At 35.5% G+C, this 20132-nt stretch overlaps 1 protein-coding gene across 7 annotated transcripts in view; it reads left to right on the top strand.

Annotated features, from left to right (window-relative positions):
• The window catches only part of SPDYA (speedy/RINGO cell cycle regulator family member A), a 37879-nt gene that overhangs the window by 13684 nt on the left and 4063 nt on the right, over positions 1–20132 (top strand). For 6 of the 7 annotated variants that reach the window (XM_047851427.1, XM_047851431.1, XM_047851434.1 and 3 more), the window contains 2 exons: positions 3292–3463; positions 16889–17177. In XM_047851427.1, coding sequence (XP_047707383.1) covers positions 3292–3463; positions 16889–17177 — 461 coding nt within the window. Of the gene's footprint in view, positions 1–3291; positions 3464–16888; positions 17178–19700; positions 19766–20132 lie in introns of all 7 variants that reach the window. The other variant, XM_047851430.1, reaches the window with a different exon arrangement.

Genomic DNA, 20132 nt, shown 5'->3' with positions numbered 1-20132 from the left:
CCTTCCTATATGTTCTTACAACATTCAGGACTTTTATTGTCATTATTCCATATTCTCTTGTACAGTTATTTGTTTCATACTTAGTTACTTCTTCTACTTGACTATAGGCTGCTTAAAGGGAAGGAACATGTATCTAAATTGGTTTTTTTGCATCCTTTAACGTGTGGTTGTTCTTAATTCTTTATTTGGATAAGCATAATTAGCTATTATACAAAAGAAATGAACTCTGCTCCAAGAAAATCTATTTCAAATTAGAAGACAACTTACATGCACACAATACAAATATTTTTATAACATTGAGCCTGAAAAATTGTTAATCTAGAGTAGAATTACAATGTAGTTCTGATAGCATAGTACCACAGTATGTTATAGATTTTGTTTTATTTGGTTAACAAGCGTGAAAGGAACCAACCTCTGGCTTCTGTCTACCCTTTACTAAGAACTATCAAGGATACTAAAGTAAGAAATTATGTAATTTCACAGAGGACATGATTGGATTCATATAACTGGGTTTCATAATAAGGTGCTTTTATATTATAGTAATTTAAAAATATGTACAGTTATTTTAAGGGAAGGTAAAGTAATAGGTAGGTGCTATTTTTATATTAATGTAACTAAATTGAATATGCATGTAGTTTTTTAAAAGGACATAAGTAGGTATACAATTAAAAGTAAGTATTCGTGTCTCAAGATGTTGGCATCCTTCCTCAAGAACAATGACCATTTCATGTGTATCTGTCTAGAAATAATTTTCTATACATGAACCAGTGTATATATTATATGAATAGAAGTATACTATACATTTCTGTGCCTTTTGAATTTTTGTAATGTGACATATCTATAAAAGGAGTATATGGAATGTGTATATGTTTATGTTAAAGAAAAAGCAAAACAAATACTCATATACCCATGACTCAACTTTAGAATAGAACATTGCCAGAATCTTAGAGGCTCACAGTGCACAATTTCCCAGTTAGAGCCCCCTCCCTTCCACAGATAGTAATTTTCTTGATTTTATTTATTCTGTATATAACCCTCTAAATAATATATCATTTGGTTTTTCCTGTTTTTAAGCTATATGTAAAAGAATAATGTGCACTGTTCTTCTGTAACTTCCTTCTGTTTCTTTATAATATGATTTGAGATTCATTTATATTGATATGTGTAGCTCTAGTTCATTCATTTTCACTGCAGAATAATAATATTCTATATTATTGCTTATATATTTGAATTTTTTACTATCTTGTTGTCTTTACGTCCCACTTTTTCTGTGAGATCTTTTTAATTTTTATTTTTTGATACCTTTTATTCCTCTGCTTTTTAGGAAATTATGCAGTCTATATCCTTTCAGCAGTTATCCTAGTTACCTATTTTTTTTTAACTTACTAGATTACTGGTTTCTTATAAAAGGATATAACTCAGGAACAGCCAGATGGAAGATTTGCATAGGGCAAGGTATGAGGAAAAGGCATGGAGCTTCCATAACCCTTCAGCACCCCTTGATCTCTGCATGTTCACCAACCAGGAAGCTCTATCCCAGTTATTTTTCATCAAGAGCCATAAACATTTTAACTCCAGTCACCCCTTTCTCAACTTATATTCTCTTGTTTTGCAAGTCTGTGGTTCTACATGAAGCCCTCCAAAAACTTTGAGACAAATTATTGTTGTTTTTACACTGAACATTTGTTTAAGGACTTACTCACATATTTATATCTTTGCTTACTATTCCTTCTTGCATCTCAAACCTTCCACTTGGGATCATTTGCCTTCCTTTCTTATTGCTTTTAGGATTTATTTCTTTCGTGTTGGACTATTAATTTCAGTATCTTCAGACCTCAGGGTCTGTTTATGTTTATGGTACACTGTTCCCTTACATGTTTTACACTTTTTTTTTATTGGAAGTTGCTTGTTTTTCTTAGAAAATCATCTATGGTGCTTTCATTGTTTCCAGTGGGAAATCTCTGTCATTACCTCTGTTTCTGTGTTATCTAACGTCTCGTTTTTTGTCTGGACTGCCTTTACGATTTTCTCTTTATCACCTGTTCTGAATAATTTGATTATGTTGTGTGTTGATGTAATTTTCTTCATATTTTGTGCTTTGGAGTTCATCCAGCTTCTTTGTATGTTTATAGTTTTCATAAAATTTCAAAAACTTTCAGCGATTATTTCTTCAAATGTTTTTTCTGTCCACCCAACTCTTGTTAGGGACTCCAGTTTCACCTTCATGAGACCACTTGAAGTTGTCTCACAGCTCATTGATGGCTCTATTATTTTTGTTTCTTTTTTTCTATATGTTTCAGTTTAGATAGTTTATATTGCTGTCTTCAGTGCACAAATCTTTTCTTCTGCAGTATTTAGTATATTAATCCTACTCCATGTATTTTTCATTGTACAGATAGTTTTCATCTCTAGAACTACACTTTGTGTCTCCTGTTCTTTTTGAACATCTGGAGTAAATATAACAGTTTTAATGTCCTTGTCTGTTTAATGTCTGTTACTTCTAACGTGTCAATTTTGGTTGATGATTCTTTTCATTATGAGTCATGTGTACCTGTTTCTGTGCATGCCTGATCCCCCTCATGTATTTAGGAGGATACTGATTTCCATATGTATATAAGGAAACTACTTGGGTGTGGGGAAAGATTAGAAGGAACAGTGCCTAACATTCACCCAGAGCTGGGAATTTTGCCTGTTCCCACCACCCAGACTGAAAAAACTCATAATTAACAGAATATTGAGTAGAGTACTCAAGAATGTCTTGCTTCAGTAGTGGGGAATAATTACCCCAGACTGAACATTGCTCTAGATCCACCTAACAAATCATTAAAGCAAGGCCTGAAAGGATCAGACTGTTTCTAAGTAACTTAACTGCATCCTGGAACAAAGTTCAAATTTTATAGGAATACAAAAATATCCAGAACTTGGGTCGCCTGGGTGGTTCAGTTGGTTAAGCTCTGACTCTTATTTCAGCTCAGCTCATGATCTCATGGTTGTGGAATCAAGCCCCATGTTGGGCTCCATGCTAAGTGTTGAGCCTGATTGGGATTCTCTCTCTCCCTCTCTCTCTGCCCCTTCTGTCTCTCAAAATAAATAAACATTAAAAAACAAACAAAATATCCAGAACTCAACAAGGTAAAATTCACTGTATTTCTATTTTTGGTCTACATTTTTTAATTATGAGTGAGGTTGAACATCTTTATGTGTTTGTAAGTAATTTATATATATTTTTGTGAACTGCCTGTTCTTGTCCTTTTCCCATTTCTTTTTTGAGTTGTTGGTCTTTTTTGTTAGGTATCTGGCTAATACAGTTGAAGAAGATGAAGAAGAATCCAAATATGAAATTTTTCCATGGGCTTTAGGGAAAAACTGGAGAAAATTGTTCCCTAATTTCTTAAAATTAAGGGACCAACTCTGGGATAGAATTGACTATAGGGCTATTGTAAGCAGGCGATGCTGTGAGGAGGTAAGGTTTTTAAAAAACTTTATGTATGTAATCTGTTTTCTCTTTATGTAATTTCCGTCTTGTTTTTAAATGTGCTTCTAATACATTTTTTGTATATGTAAGGGTAGGCTATTAACCTTGATGGTTACCATGAATACATCTTGTATATTACAATGTTGATATTTTAATTTTTTACCACAATAATTAAAAATTGTCATTTCTGTTTTTCAGAACAGCCTACTTCTGTAGTAAGTATTTTTGTTTTAGTGTGTTTCTTTAGTCTAAAAGATGACCAGTATATTGGGAAAGGACAGTGTGCAGATTGCAAAATATGTTAATAACATTTGGAGGTGAAAATTTCCATCAAATAAAGTATGTGAAATTTCAAGTTCCCAAGATTAAAATGCAAACTACATGGTATAAAATTTAAATAAATTTAAATATGTTAAAAATCATACCTCTTTTCACATAGAATAATACATAAAGTAAGTTTCCTTGATGCCAGATTCTATTAAGTCAAACAGAAAAACACTAAAAATTAGAAAATGGGTTATTTTACCTAATGTTCTAGGTTTTCAATAAAGAAAAATGTTAATGTTTCAAACTAAAGAAATATTCTAAAATAGAAAATTAATGGTGGGCAGTGATCATTGTAGGCCAGTACTAGTAAAGTTTGGTAAATGTGAATTAGTTAATGCTGTAATGAAATGAAGTTATATCCAGTTAAATGATGATAGGAAAAAGAACCAATTAATGGATTAGTGTCAAACTTCAGGCAAGACTTTGGAGGTGTGTCACAGAACTCTGCCTGGAATTAACCTTGTTAATTATATTTATTAATGAGATGAAAGTATTAGCAAGTATGGATAATTGTGTTTTAAATTAAGAGAATTGTTGAATGTTGAGGGAAATTAAAGGATTCAGAAATAACTTAGAAGATTGAAATAGCAAGGCCAAGTTTTTTCAAGGTTAAATTCAGTGGGGGTGCCTGGGTGGCTCAGTTGGTTAAGCATCCAACTTCAGCTCAGGTGATGATCTCACAGTTTGTGAACTCGAGCCCTACTCTGGGCTCCACACTCTCTCTCCCTCTTTCTCTGCATTTCATGGGATTCTCTCTCTCTCTCCTCTCTCTCTGCCCCTTGCTCACTCGCTCACTCTTTCTCAAAAAAAAAAAAAAAAGATGAAATTCAACAGAAAAATATGGAAAATTGAGTATATATCTCCCCTCCCCCAAATTAATAGATCCTCATTAAAGGATTTAAACAACTCATTCCAATTAGAGGACATTGAAAGAGTCATGTATTGCTATGTTTTATCTCTATGTCCCCAGGTCAGGAGTGGATAATTGGTGCCCCTGTGCCATCCTTGAACATGATAGTAGATCTTACTTGAACACTCTGATTTTTTTCAAAGTAAACACTTTAAGCCCCATGGTACACTCAGCTAAGAGCATGGAATGGGCACCAGAGGCAAGAGGCTGGGATAGGCAATGCTCACCTCATGGCAGATTGCCCACCCACTCCTAAGATAGAACAACTAGCATTACAACTGCAACAACTTAATTTACACAATTGGAGATGGAATTACTTCAGTTGCTGGCATAAGACTATTAAAGAGCCAGAGTATGATGTACCTTAATGGTGTTTGTGTAAAAGACTAAAAAGTTTTAGATAACTGTAAACTCAGTTGTGTAATGGGATTTACAGAAAAGTTTAGTATCTCAAGGCTTCGACATTGACAATAGATCTCTCCCCTAATTCTAGATGTGCATATTAAATTTCCTATTCATATTTCATTATCTAGTAAATACCTCATACTTAACATGCTGACAATCCAGTTTCTGATTCCCCTACACAGACCTCCAAAACTTCTCCTTCTATATATAGTCTTCCACATCTTAACAAATGGTAACTTCATCATTCTAGTTGTTCAGACCAAAAAACTGTTGCCCTACACTTTTCTCACATCCATACCTTAAAAAAATGTCCAGCATTCTACCATTTATCGTGACCTCTACCACTAAATCCTACTGTGACTGTCTCCTCATGTCTCAGTCATTGCCATAATCTTCCAAGTAGTCTCTCTTATAATCTTTCTCTCCTGTAGTATATTTTCATACACCAGCCAGAGTAAATCTTTTAGAAAGTAAGTCAAATCATTGGTCCTCTACTCAAAAGCCTCCAGAGGCTTCCCATCTTACATAGAGTAAAAGGCAAAACCCTTATCATGGCTCTACCTGGTCTGCCAACTCTCTTCTCATCTCTTCATCTCTCTTCCCTCCAACTACACTGGCCTCCTTGCTCGTCTTCAAACACACCAAGGACATTCCCACCTCAGGATTTTTTTTTTTTTTTTTTTTTTGGCCTGGAATGTTTTTCCCCCAGATATCCGTGTGCTTCACTTCCTCACTTCATTTAGGATTCTACTTAAATAGCACCTCAGAGAAACCTTTCCTTAGCACTGCATCAAGTAGTATCTCCCTGAATGGAATAAAATTGAAGAGTCCAGAAATCAACCTTCATATTTATGTTCAATTGAATTTTGACAAAAGTACCAAGAAAATTCAATGGGGAAAGAATAGTCTTTTCAACAAATGATGCTGGGACAAGTGGATATCTACATGCAAATGAATGCATTTGGACCCCAATTTTCATATCAGATATAAAAACTAATTCAAAATGGATCAAAGACTGAAATGTAAGAGCTAAAAACTACAAAATTCTTAAAAGGAAACACAGGTGTAAATCTTCATTACCTTGGATTAGGATTCTCAGAGATCATACGAGCACAAGCTTGAACTCAAAAGCACAAGCAACAAAAGAAAATAGAGATTATCATTGACATTGAAAACTTTTGTCCTTCAAAAGACACCATGAAGAAAGTGAGAAGCCCACAAAGTGGATGAAAATTTTGGCCAATTTTCTGTCCAATAAGGGAGTTGTGTCTAGAATATATAAAGAGTTCTTACAACTCAACAATAAAAAGACAACTTTTAAAAGGGCAAGGATCTGAAAAGGCTTTTCCAAAGAAGATCTACAAATGGGCAAAAACCACATGGAAAGATGCTCGACATCATTAGCCATCAGAGAAATGAAAAATCAAAACCACAAGTAGATATTACTTCACACCCACGAGGATAGCTATTGTGAAAAAGACAAATATAACAAGTGCTGATAAAGATATGGAGAAAATGGAACCCTCATACACTTTGGTTGGGAATGTAAAATAGTGTAGTTGTTTTGGAAAACTGTAGCAGTTCCTCAAAGGACTAAACAGGGTTACCATACAACCCAGCAGTTCCAGTTCTAGTTGTATATACAAAAGAAAGGAAAGATATGTCCACACAATAACTTGTACATGAGTATTCATAGCAGCATTATTTGTAATGGTCAAAAAATGAAAACGCAAATGTCCTTCAGTGAATGGATGGATAAACCATATAGTATATTTATACAGTGATATATTACTTGGCAATTAAGAGGAATCAAGTACTGATACAGGCTGCAACATGGATGAACCCTGAAAACATTATGCTAAGCGAAAGAAGCCAGTCACAAAGGACCACATATTGTATGATTCCATTAAGTGAACTGTCCAAAATAGACAAATCCAAAGAGATAGAAAGTAGCTTAGTCGTTGCCAGAGGCCAAGGGGAAGGAGAAATGGGGTGTGATTACTTTTTTTATGGAGTGATGAAAATGTTCTAAAATTGACTATAATAATGGTTGTGCAACTCTGAACATCCTGAAAGCCATTCTACACTTTAAGTGGGTAAATTGTATGGTATTTTGAGATATAGCTCAATAAAGCTGCTAAAATAACAAGTACTACTTCCCACTGTCCCTCTGTATTTCTTTTCGTAGTTTCCTCCATAGCACTTAACCATCATATAACATACTCTGTTTTAATTATCTTACAAATACGATTTCCCCCTACTAGAATATAAATTCCAAGAGGGTATGGTCTTTATTTTCTTATTGTACCTCCAGTGCCTAGAACAGTGCATGTCACATAGTAGGTACTCAGTAAATAGTGCTGGCTGACAGAGTGAATGGGATTTAAAGCTTCTGATTCTTTTTCATACCTTCTTATCCATGTAGTAGAAAAACAATAAACTATAAAACTTGCTGACTTAGCACTGCCTCTTACAACAGGGGCACATAGATAAGCTTTTTTATGGCTGTTCCAACCAGGTACATTTGAATCATTGTAGTACATAGGAAAAGAAATTACGTAGACTTTATCCTGTTCTCTTAACTATTCATTCAATAGCTACCTAATAAGTAAGACACTTAAGTTCAGTATTATGGGGGTTTGTTGTAAAAAAGTGTTACATCATCTTTGCCCTGAAGTTTGATGCATTAAAGTGCAAAACATGGCGTTAGAAATTTAGCTAAGTATTCTATACGTTTGTTATTGAGAGCCTGGTATTGACATACTGCCAACTCATTTCTTGAGTCTCTCCCTAAAGTAAACCCAAGTTATGATAGTACTTATAAACGGGCTTACAATGAAAATACTTTACATTTGCATTGTGCTTCATAAATTCATAAATATTTTCATATGTAGATTATCTTCTTATCCTCACAAAAATGCCTGTGAGAGTTGCAGCATTCTTATTTTACATCTGATGAAATTGAGGACCAAGGAGTTTGAGGTTTACTCAAGATCATACATCAATTAAATGGTAAACTCAGGATGTGATTTCATATCTAATGACTTCTCAGTGCTCTGTTTTCTCTGACATCTAGCTTCTACTGCTCATACTGGTTAATTTGAAAGGCACACATATATCTATTATGTTATTTTATCTCAGGAACTAAATAGTATATTCTGTCCATTTTTCTGATGAAGAAACTGGAGCTTAGAAAGGTTGTAACTTGTTCGTGGTCATTTATTTAATAAGTGGTAGGGCCAGCTAGTACTTAAACTTGGCACTCGTTATATATATATATACCACTGTCAACTTAATTCTCTCCTTCCAGATTATATGAATTTTGTAATTTGTCTCTTTTTTTAACCTTAGTTGCTGCAAAGAAGCTAAGAGCCAAGTTTTCTCTCTACCTACCTCAATTCTATTACTCATTACTACTGGCAAATCTATTTTCTTCTTCTTTTTTTTTTAAATTTTTTTAATGTTTATTTATTTTTGAGACAGAGAGACAGAGCGTGAGCGGGGGAGGGGCAGGGAGAGAGGGAGACACAGAATCGGAAGCAGGCTCCAGGCTCTGAGCCATCAGCCCAGAGCCTGACGCAGGGCTCGAACTCACGGACAACGAGATTGTGACCTGAGCTGAAGTCGGACGCCTAACCGACTGAGCTACCCAGGCGCCCCTCTATTTTCTTCCTGTAGCCAAATTTTTCCCTTTTGGGTGCTAATTTAATGAAAAATTTATTTGCTGTTTTTGTCAGCTGCCAATAATCCTTTTTTGGAGAGAGATGAGGTATGATTTAATTGAAAAATATATGTAGGCCTTTCCAGAAAAGAGTAAAGACTATTTCCCTACTCATTCTGATATTATTATCTTCTTAGTTACAGTTAGTTTACTTTTTTGGATAGCAGCTCCTCTGAGGTGGAATTTATTTAGGTTGATGATAGCTTGATTTCTAGATTGGCTCACAAATTATGGAATATGCCAATCTGATGAGAGTTAGACTCCAATTCCAGTCCCTTTATGCATCATGGAGGGTAGCAATTTTATCTAAAGGAATCTTTTCTCTGATCTTGTTATGTACTCTGGCCTAGATGGCACAGTATCATCATAGCTGATTTGTCTATCAGCTACTACTTGATTCCAGATTAGAATTTAGAAATCAGAGATGTGATATAAACAGAGTTTTAAACAAAATAATCCAATGACCATATGCAGCAGAGACCCAATATAGGGAGGGTACTGAAAACTGCTAAACTTGGTATAGGTCAGAAAGGAAGGTATCAACCTAGTGCTGAATATAATGATGCCAAAGAAAAATCAATGTTATGAAATTATAATTGTCATAACTTGCTGACCAGTTGGATATAGATTATATGGGAAAGTCTACTTTCAGGGTTTCAAATCTGTAGAACAGAAGGAGTAATGGGTTCCATAATGAAAATAGGGAATGCTAAAGAAACAAACTGGTTTACTGAGAAAATAAGGAATGTTATATCACACATATGAATTTAAGGTGATACTTGGATAATTAAGTGCATGATCAACAGGTATGAATAAAGTATGAGTCAACACATATAAGTGATGTTGAAAGCTTGGTAGAGTAGATAAGAGATCCATGGTGAAAGTGATGTTAGTACTTTTTGGGTACTTGTCAGGCACTGTTCTAAGTACTGCATATGTGTTAACTCTCATAACTGTTCTTACAGCTAGCTAGATAATCCCAGAAGAGGAAATTGAGGCACAGAGAGAATAAATGATTTCTCTAAGGTCACACAGTTAGTCAAGCAGCATACCAGTATTCAAACCTAGGCAGTCTGATTCCAGAGTTGGTGTTTGTTTGTTTATTTTGAGAAAGAGCAGAGGAGAGGCAGAAAAGGAGGAGGAGAGAAAGAGAGAGAGAGAGAGAGAGAGAGAGAGAGACAGAATCCCATGTAGGCTCTGTGCTGTCAGCATGGAGCCCAAGGCGGGGCTTGATCCCACGAACCATGAGATCATGACCTGCGCTGAAATCGAGAGCCAGACACTTGACCAATTGAGCCACCCAGGCACACGCAGAGTTGGGTTTTTTTTTTTTTTTAACACCTATACTATACTATCTCTTGAGATCATAACCAGTAAAATATATAGAGAAAAACAGTCCAGGTATTAAATTTTGTAACACCCACCAAAGGAACAACAACAACAAAATCACTAAAAATGACAGAAGAGTAAGATAAAGTAAAAACTAGGATAACATTCCCAGTAGATCAAGTGCTACCAATGCCTTAAAGAAGTTACTTTCATAAATCATAGAATTTGAGGCCTATAAGTGACCTGTTTGCTCATATACAAAAGTCACCCTGTAGCCCAGAAAATTACGTAATTTGCCTAAGGTCATAGAACTAAATCCTGCTTTCCTGACCCTCTTACAATTTTCTTTTTAATTAACTGTTATCACAATAATATTCTAATTATATTTGTGTGTATAAAATATGTGCAAACATACTTAAAAGCACACAAATGGGGCACCTGGGTGCTCAGTCAGTTAAGCAACTGACTTCGGCTCAGGTCACAATCCCATGGTTGGTGAGTTTGAGCCCCGTGTCGAGCTCCGTGTGGACAGCTCAGAGCCTGCTTCAGATTCTATGTCTCCCTCTCTCTCTCTCTGCCTCTCTCTCTCTCTCTCTCAAAAATAAAATAGATATTAAAAAATGTGGGGCACCTGGGTGGCTCGGTCAGTTGAGTGACGGATTTCGGCTCAGGTCATGATCTCATGGTTTGTGAGTTCAAGCCCCGTGTCAGGCTCTGTGCTGACGGCTCAGAGCCTGGAGCCTGCTTCTGATTCTATGTCTCCCTCTCTCTCTGCCCCTCCGCCACTCATGCTCTGTCTCTCTCTGTCTCAGAAATAAATAAACATTAAAAAAATTTTAAAAAAATGTATTTAGAAAAGCACACAAATATGTGTGCATGCATTTTTCTAGCTGGTTTAGCATGTGGAGAGACTGATGCCTAGCTTGCTGTAGAAAGAATGGTTTACCAAACTTACTGTGTGCCCTTTGCTTCCTATGTTTCTCTGCTCTTCTCACTAGAGTTTGTGTTTCTCACTAGAGTCTTATAAAAATCATGCTGTTGAAAGTTTATAATGTCAGTGGCCTCTAATTCCTATTTTCATCTATCAATAAAAAATATATGACTAAATAATATTGTGTGGAGGGCCTTTGATAGGTGTATGAGAGACTCTTCCTGCCCAGAGTTCTTCCGTAGATTGGTTACATTCATAAAAAGATAGATAGATAGATAGATAGATAGACAGATAGATATCTGAGTACTAGACACGTTAAAAGTCCTAATGTCAGATTAACAATGAAACAATACAATCTAAAAGCTGGAGTATTTAAAATGTGGGACTTATGCTCAGCATTGAAGGAAAAGCGATACTAAGACAAATAAAGGGAGAGGACATTCCAGAAACAGGAAATAAAGATGTACAAGTGTTAAGGAAGAAATACTAAATATGGAAGGAATAAAAAATTCTGATATTCTACTCCCTCGCTTTAGGTAGCTCTGAACCTAATTTTACATTGTTATGGAAACGTTTATAGTTAGAATCAACATCTTTATTTACTTCTACTTTAAAAAACTTTTTTAATGGTTATTTGAGAGAGAGAGAGAGAGAGAGAGAGACAAAGCAGGGTAGGGGCATAAAAAGAGGGAGACACAGAATCCAAAGCAGCCTCCAGGCTCTGTGCTGACAGTTCAGAGGTAGGGCTTGACCCCATGAACCATGAGGTCATGATCTATGCTGAAGTCAGATGCTTAAGCGACTAAGCCACCCAGGCAGCCCTATTTACCTCTACTTTTTAAAAGCTAATGTAATGAAAATGAAAACATGACAGTCCAAAACCTTTGAGATGCAGCAAAAACAGTGATAAGAGGGAGGTATGTAGAAATACAGGTCTACATCAAGAAGCAAGAAAAGTCTCAAATACACAACCTAACCTACACCTAAAGGAACTAGAAAAGGAACTGCAAATAAAGCCTAAAGCCATCAGGAGGAGGTAAATAATAAACATTAGAGCAGAAATAAATGATATAGAAACAAAAACCCAGAACAGATCAATAAAACTAGGAGCTGGCTAACTTCCTAGCCAGACTTATCAAAAAGAAAAAAGAAAGGACCCAAATAGATAAAATCATGAATGAAAGAGGAGAGATCACTACCAACACCACAGAAATACAATTATGAAAGAATATTATGAAAAATTATATGCCAATAAATTGGGCAATTTGGAAGAAATGGATAAATTCCTAGAAACATATAAACTACCAAAACTTCAACAGGAAGAAATTTGAGCAGACCTACAACCAGCAAAGAAATTGAGTCAGTAAGCAAAAATCTTCTAATAAAAGTCCAGGACCAGATGGCTTCCCAGGGGAATTCTACCAAACATTTAAGAAGAGTTAATACCTATTCTTCTCAAACTATTAAGAAAGAAAGAAAGAAAGAAAGAAAGAAAGAAAGAAAGGCAATACTTCTATAAGGCCAGCATTACTTTGATTCCAAAACCAGACAAAACCAGACAAAGACCCCACCAAAAAGGAGAATTACAGGCCAATATCCCTGATGAACATAATGCAAAAGTTCTCAAGATTCTAGCAAGTTGAATCCAACAGTATATTAAAAGAATTATTCACTGTGATCAAGTGGGATTTATTCTTGGGCTGCAAGGGTGGTTCAATATTCATAAAGCAGTCAATGTGATACACCACATTTATAGAAGAAAAGATAAAAACCATTTGATCTTCTCAATAGATGCAGAAAAGCATTTGATAAAGTATAGCATCCATTCTTGATGAAAACCCTCAACAAATTAGGGATAGAAGGATCATACCTCAACATCATAAAGACCAAATATGAAAGACCCACAGCTAATATCCTCAATGGGGAAAACGAGAGCTTTTCCTATACGGTCAGGAACAAGATGGGATGTCCACTCTCACCATTGTTATTTAATATAGTACTAGAAGTCTTAGCCTAAGCAATCAGACAACAAAAAGAAATAAAAGGCATCCAAATTGGCAGAAGTCAAACTTTCACTATTTGCAAACAACATGATACTCTATATAGAAAACCTGAAAGACTCCACCAAAAAAAATTGTTAGAGCTGATACACAAATTCAGCAAAATTGCAAGATACAAAAATCAATGTACAGAAATCTGTTGCATTTCTATACACTAATAATGAAGCAGCAGAAAGAGAAATCAAAGAGTCAATCCCATTTACAATTGCACCAAAAACCATAAGATACCTAGGAATAAACCTAACCATAGAGGTAAAATATCTGTACTTTGAAAACTATACAACACTGATGAAAGAAATTGAAGATAACACAACAAAATGGAAAAACATTCCATGCTCATGGATTGGAAGAACAAATATTGTTAAAATGTCTATACTACCCAAAGCAGTCTACACATTTAATGCAATTCCTATCAAAATACTGCCAACAGGAGCACCTGGGTGGCTCAATCGGTTAAGTGTTCGACTTAAGCTCAGGTCATGATTTTGCAGTTCATGAGTTTGAGCCCCACATTACACTCCCTGCTGTTAGCATAGAGCCTGCTTCAGATCCTGTGTCCTGCTCTCTCTGCCTCTCCCTGGCTCATTTTATCTCTCTCCCCCTATCTCTCTCTCTCTGTCTCTCTGTCTCTCTCTCTCTCTCTCTCAAAAAAAAAAAAAAATACTATGAGTATGTTTCACAGAGCTAGAACAAACGATCCCAAAATTTGTATGGAACCACAAAAGACCATGAATAGCCAAAGCAATCTTGAAAAGCAAAACTGGATGCATCATGATTTCCAACTTCAAGTTATGTTACAAAGCTTTAGTCATTAAGACAATATGGTACAGGCACAAAAATAGATATAGATCAGTGGAACAGAATAGAAAACTCAGAAATGGACCCACAACTATATAGTCAACTGATCTTAGACAAAGTAGAAAAGAATATCCATTGAAAAAAGTCTCTTCAACAAATGGTGTTGGAAAAACTGGATGGTGACATGCAGAAGAATGAAACTGGACCACTTTCTTTCACCATACATAAAAATACGAAATGGATGTGAGACAGGAAACTATCAAAATCCTAGAAGAGAACACAGGCAGCGACCTCTGACATCAGTTGTAGCCACTTCTTACTAGACATGTCTCTGGAGGCTAGGGAAACAAAAGCAAAAATGAACTGTTTGGACTTCATAAGATAAAGATCTTCTACAAAGCAAAGGAAACAATCATCAAAACTAAAAGGCAACCTATGGAATGGGAGAAGATATTTGCAAATGACGTAGCAGATAAAGGGTTGGCATTCAAAATCTATACTTATCAAACCCAATGCCCCAAAAACAAATAATCCAGTTAAGAAATGGGCAGAAGACATGAATAGACATTTTTCCAAAGAAGACATCCAGATGGCTAATAGACACATGAAAAGATGTTCAACGTCACTCATAAGGGAAATAAAGTGCGCATGTGCGCACACACACACACAATGAGATACCACCTCACACCTGTCAGAATGGCTAAAATCAACAACACAGGAAACAACAGATGTTGGCGAGGATGCAGAGAAAAAGGAACCCTATTACACTGTTTGTAGGAATGCAAATTGGGGCAGCCACTCTGGAAAACAGTATGAGGTGCTTTAAAAAACTAGAAATAGAACTACCCTAAGATCTAGCAGTTGCACTACGAGGTATTTACCCAGAGGATACAAAAATATTGATTTGAAGGGGCACATGCACCCCAATGTTAATAGTAACATTATCAACAATAGCCAAATTATGGAAAAAGCCCAAATCAGTCCATCAAGTGATGAATGGATAAAGATATACAGTGGAATATTACTCAGCTATTAAAAAGAATGAAATCTTACCATTTGCAATGATATGGATGGAGCTACAGTGTATTATGCTAAGTGAAATAAGTCAGTCAGGAAAAGACAAATACCATATTATTTCACTTATATGTGGAATATAAGAAACAAAACAAATGTAACATAGGGGATGGGAAAAAAAAAGAGAGGAAGGCAAACCATAAGAGACTCTTTATAGAGAACAAATTGAGGGTTGATGTAGGGGAAGGGCTAAATGGGTGATGGATATTAAGGAGGGCACTTGTGATGAGCACTGGGTGTTATATGTAAGTGATGAATCACTAAATTCTACTCCTGATACCAATATTACACTATATGTTAGCCAACTAGAATTTAAATAAAAACTTGAGTGGGGGGGAACCTGGGTGGCTCAGTCAGTTAAGCTTCTGACTTTGGCTCAGGTCATGATCTCATGGTTCATGGGTTCGAGCCCCACATTGGGCTCTGTGCTGATGATGCAGAGCCTCCTTGGGATTCTCTCTCTTTCCCCCTCTCTCTGCCCCTCCCCTTCTCTCACTCTCTCTCTCTCTCTCTTTCTCTCAAAATAAACTTAAAAATTTTTTGAACCTGGTAAACATTTTTAAAAATAAAAGATATGTAACTGTTACATGTTTGTTGAAAACTTCTTTGAAGGATTTAAGTAGATTATAAAATAATTCACTAAAGAAATTAGCCTAGCTAGCATTCTTTAGCAATTATTTTGGAGGAGGCCACCGGTACCCTGTTTAATAAGCAGACTGGTTTTAATCAGGGGGTTTTAAGGTTTTCTTTTCATTTCTAAGTTTATTTATTTTGAGAGAGAGAGAGTGCGCAAGTGGGGCAGAGGCAGAGAGAGAGGGAAAAAGAATTCCAAGTGCAAAATTATCAGTGCAGAGCCTGACGTGGAGCTCAGTCTCACAAACTACAAGATCATGACCCAAGCCAAGGTCAAGAGTTGGACGCTTAACAAACTGACCCACTAAAACAAAACCTAAGGTTTTCATTTTTAACAGCAGAAGCCTTTCTTTCTTTCCAAGCAAAATTTTCAAGAGTCCCCACAATTCCCTTCATATGTTGGGAAAGTACCTATATATGACTATCATTTGCCAGCTTCTTACTATGTGATAAGGATTTTACACATATCTAACCCGCCGAAAAGTCCTGTGAGGCAGATAGTATCCTCATTTTAAATATATAGAAACTGAGCCTCAGAAAGTTTAAGTAACTTGCTCAGTATCATACAGCTAGCAATTGGCAGAGTCAGGATAAGGAAATAGGTCTATCCAGACTCCAAAGGCAGGATTTTATTTAACCTTAGAGAACAATGCCCAACATGTAGTGAAGAATTATAAGAGTTTTATAATTAATTGTTCATCTAATCCTTGCAACAATCCTCTAACGTAGACAATATTATTCTCTCCATATTATGGATAAGGAAACCGAGGAACAGAGAGGTTATGTAAATTACCTGTGTTATTTACCATTTCCCTTGCCACAATTGCAAACATGTTAAGATTAGCCTAACGTATAGTTAGAAACCTCAACAATGTTATTTTTGACCCAGTATATTCCAGTTAAAAATTAAGTGTCATTTTGGACTAACTGTATTATCTATCCCAAACTTAGAATACTCAGAATTGAAAAACCTGGAAGGTTGCTTCAGTCTTATTTCATATTTGAAATAAGTACTTTGTCAGTTATTGTCTTTAGGATCTAAGCAGTGAATCACTTTATAGGTGGTGCTGTCTTATCTGGAGATGCCTTTTTTTTTTTTCTTAACATCAGTAACTTAGATTTTTAGATCTAGTTATAGAGCTAGCTGTGAGTTTTAATTTTTGTATTTAATTTTACCAAATTTTCAAATCTTATTAAAATTCTAAAAGGAAGCTTTCCACCGTAGGTTATGGCTATTGCCCCAACTCATTATATATGGCAGCGGGAACGCTCTGTGCATCACAGTGGAGCTGTTAGAAACTACAACAGAGATGAAGTTCAACTGCCCCGAGGACCTAGTGCCACCCCAGTAGATTGTTCACTCTGTGGTAAAAAAGGAAGATATGTTAGACTGGGATTGTCTTCATCATCTTCATCCAGTGATACAGTAGAGGTGATGGAGAAACATTCTCAGGAATCACACAAGTCAATGGACATAGTAGTCAATCCTTCTCAAGCTTATAGCTATTCTCAAGGTATGATTTAGTAATATGTCAGAATTAGATTTATGCAAGTTATTAACAAACCTCATTTATTGACCTGTAGTCAGTTCTTACAGGCAGGGGTACATAGTAATTTATATATCACAACATTATGAGTGAATTAGTATTGAAAGTTTTCTCCTTTTAAGTTACTATTTGTCTTGTGTCAGTATCTGTTTTTGTGGTAGTGTACCTAAGCTAAAAGATTTTTAATGTGACTTATGTTACACTGAAACCTAACACACCATGGGTCTCAAGTATTTTAAAGTATTAAGTATTTGAAGAGACTGAAGCATTGTCTATGAAATGTTTTATTCAAAGGAAGTTTCAAGAAGAAAATAAATTTACTTGAAATCTCACCAGCTTTATCAGTGATTACTGGTTTTCTTTTATATACTTTTTAAAATTGAGATATAATTGACACAAAATATTGTATTAACTTTAGGTGTACAATATAATGATTTGATATATTGCAAAATGATTACAATAGGTTAACATTCATCACCACATATAGTTTTGTGTGTGTGTGTGTGATGGGAACTTTTAAGATATACTCTCTTAGCAACTTTCAAATACACAACACATATTGTGAACTATAGTCACCCTGTTGTTCATTGCATTCCAGGATTTATTTATCTTATAACTGGAAGTTTGTATCTTTTGACCACCTTCACCAATTTTGCCCACCCTGCATCCCTGCTTCTGGCAAACACCAATCTGTTCTCTGTATCTAGTTCATTTTTTGGTTTAGTTTTGTTTTTAGATTCCACATGTGAGATCACATGTTATTTTCTTTTTCTGAAGTATTTCACTTAGCATAATGCCCTCAAAGTCATCCATGTTGTCACAGATGGTAGGATTTCCTTACTTTTTATGGCTGAATGATATTCCATTGTGTATATGTGCATGTGAGTGTGTGTATCCTTGTGATTTTTTTTACATACAGCATAAATGCTTTATTAATAATCACAAATCTCATTGTGGTTTTGATTTGCATTTCCCTGACAATTGGTGATGCTGAACACCTTACGTACCTGTTGGCTATTTGTATGACTTCTTTGGAAAAATGTCTATTCATTTCCTCTGTCCATTTTATTTGGATACTTTTCTATTGAGTTGTAAGAGTTCTTTATATTTTTTTGGATTTGAACCCTTTATCAGAACAGAATGGTTTGCAGATATTTTGCAGATATTTTCTCCCATTCCATAAGGTTGCCTTTTCATTTTCTTGGCTTTCTTTGCTGCGCAGAAACTTTTTAATTTGATGTAATCCCACTGTTTATTTTTGCTTTGTTACCTTTGCTTTTGGTGTCAAATCCAAAAACCATTGGCAACATGAGTATCCTTCCATTTTGTTCCAGTTTTATGGTTTCAGGTCTTACATTCAAGTCTTTAACCTATTTTGAGTTGATTTTTGTGCATGGCATAAGATAGTGGTCTTCATTTCTTTTGCATGTGACTGTCCAGTTTTTCCAACACCATTTATTGGAGAGACTGTTTCCACTTCTTGGCACGTCTTGTCATAAATTAATTGACCATATATGTGTGGGTTTATTTCTGGGCTCTCTATGCCATTCCATTTCTCTATTTGTCAGTTTTATGTGAAAATCATAGTTTTGATTACTATAGTGTAATATTATACACTTTTCTACTATTTAAAAAAAATTAGAAACATACTATATCTAGGCCTGCTTTTTTTCACTTACCATAAAGCATTTCCCCATGTCATTAGTCTTTGAAAACCTGATTTTTAATCATGACATGGTATAAGTATCATAATTTATTTGCACATTTCATTTTTGTTGGTATTTAAATGGATTTGCACAATGATATATTAATTAGAAAATAATCATATGAACTGGAAATACTTTTAGTTGACCACACCATAATTTTCATTCAAATTATGTTTATAGAGTATTTCTGACATTTGAAACCGAGCCAGAATAATATTCTACCAGCAGTGATCCTTTTTACTTCTTATAAAGCCTTTTTCTAGATTTTCATCCAAGATAGGACTGACAGATTTCTTATAGTTCTGCCTAAATTCTATAATGAACCTCCATTATTTCAGAATATCACGTATTTATTTTTGCTATATCCTTATGAGATTAATAGTGGCTACTGAAGTTTTAGTAAAAGAGAAACCAAACTCTTAAGACTCTTCAGGGTAGGGATCACACCTCAATCATTGTTTCATTCACTGGCCATAGTAAATCACTAAACAAATTTGACAGTATAGTCTCTTCCCTTGCAACACCTCCAAGCATAATTTTCATTTGTTCACTTGTATCTTAAGGTAGGTTGGATCTACCATAGGCTAAAGTATAAAATAAAAATTGCCTTTTAACATCTTTCCCTTCTATACCAGCAACTTTTACCTACACTTTTTGGTTCTTATAATAGGTAAGAGTTACTAGATGTTTAAAATGTTCCAGGCAATATGTTAAACATTGTACATTGATAATTGCAATGTTCACAGCCAACCCTATGATAAATACTATTATCTCTACTTTGCAGATAAGGAAACTGAGACTTAGAGAGGTTAAATCATTTGCCCAAAGTGGAGCGACATTTGAACCCAGGTCTGACTCTAGACTACAGCCTGAATTTGTAACTATTATGCTCTGCTGCCCCCTTTGATGAAATCTTACCTTTGGTGATGAAAATAAGCTGCCACAGAAGTCTTTTAGCAAACTAAGGACTAAGGAAGTGGTGAAAGCGTTAAGAACCAGCCCTAATGAAAGGTTGTATGGAGTGAATTGGGAGAGAATTCCAACCACAATTTGAACAAATATTTATAGAAAGCAGAACACAAGCAGTTATGGTTTACTCAAGCTAATCCCTGTAGATATCAAAGAGTAGTAACACTCTCTGGGGCGCCTGGGTGGCTCAGTTCGTTGGGCGTCCAGCTTCAGCTCAGGTCATGATCTCGCAGTTTGTGGGTCCATG

The sequence above is a fragment of the Prionailurus viverrinus genome, chromosome A3 (genome assembly GCF_022837055.1).
Source record: "Prionailurus viverrinus isolate Anna chromosome A3, UM_Priviv_1.0, whole genome shotgun sequence".
Classification (NCBI taxonomy): Eukaryota; Metazoa; Chordata; class Mammalia; order Carnivora; family Felidae; genus Prionailurus; species Prionailurus viverrinus.
The sequence above is the reverse complement of the archived record's forward strand: the minus strand, read 5'-3'. Positions and strand labels throughout refer to the sequence as shown.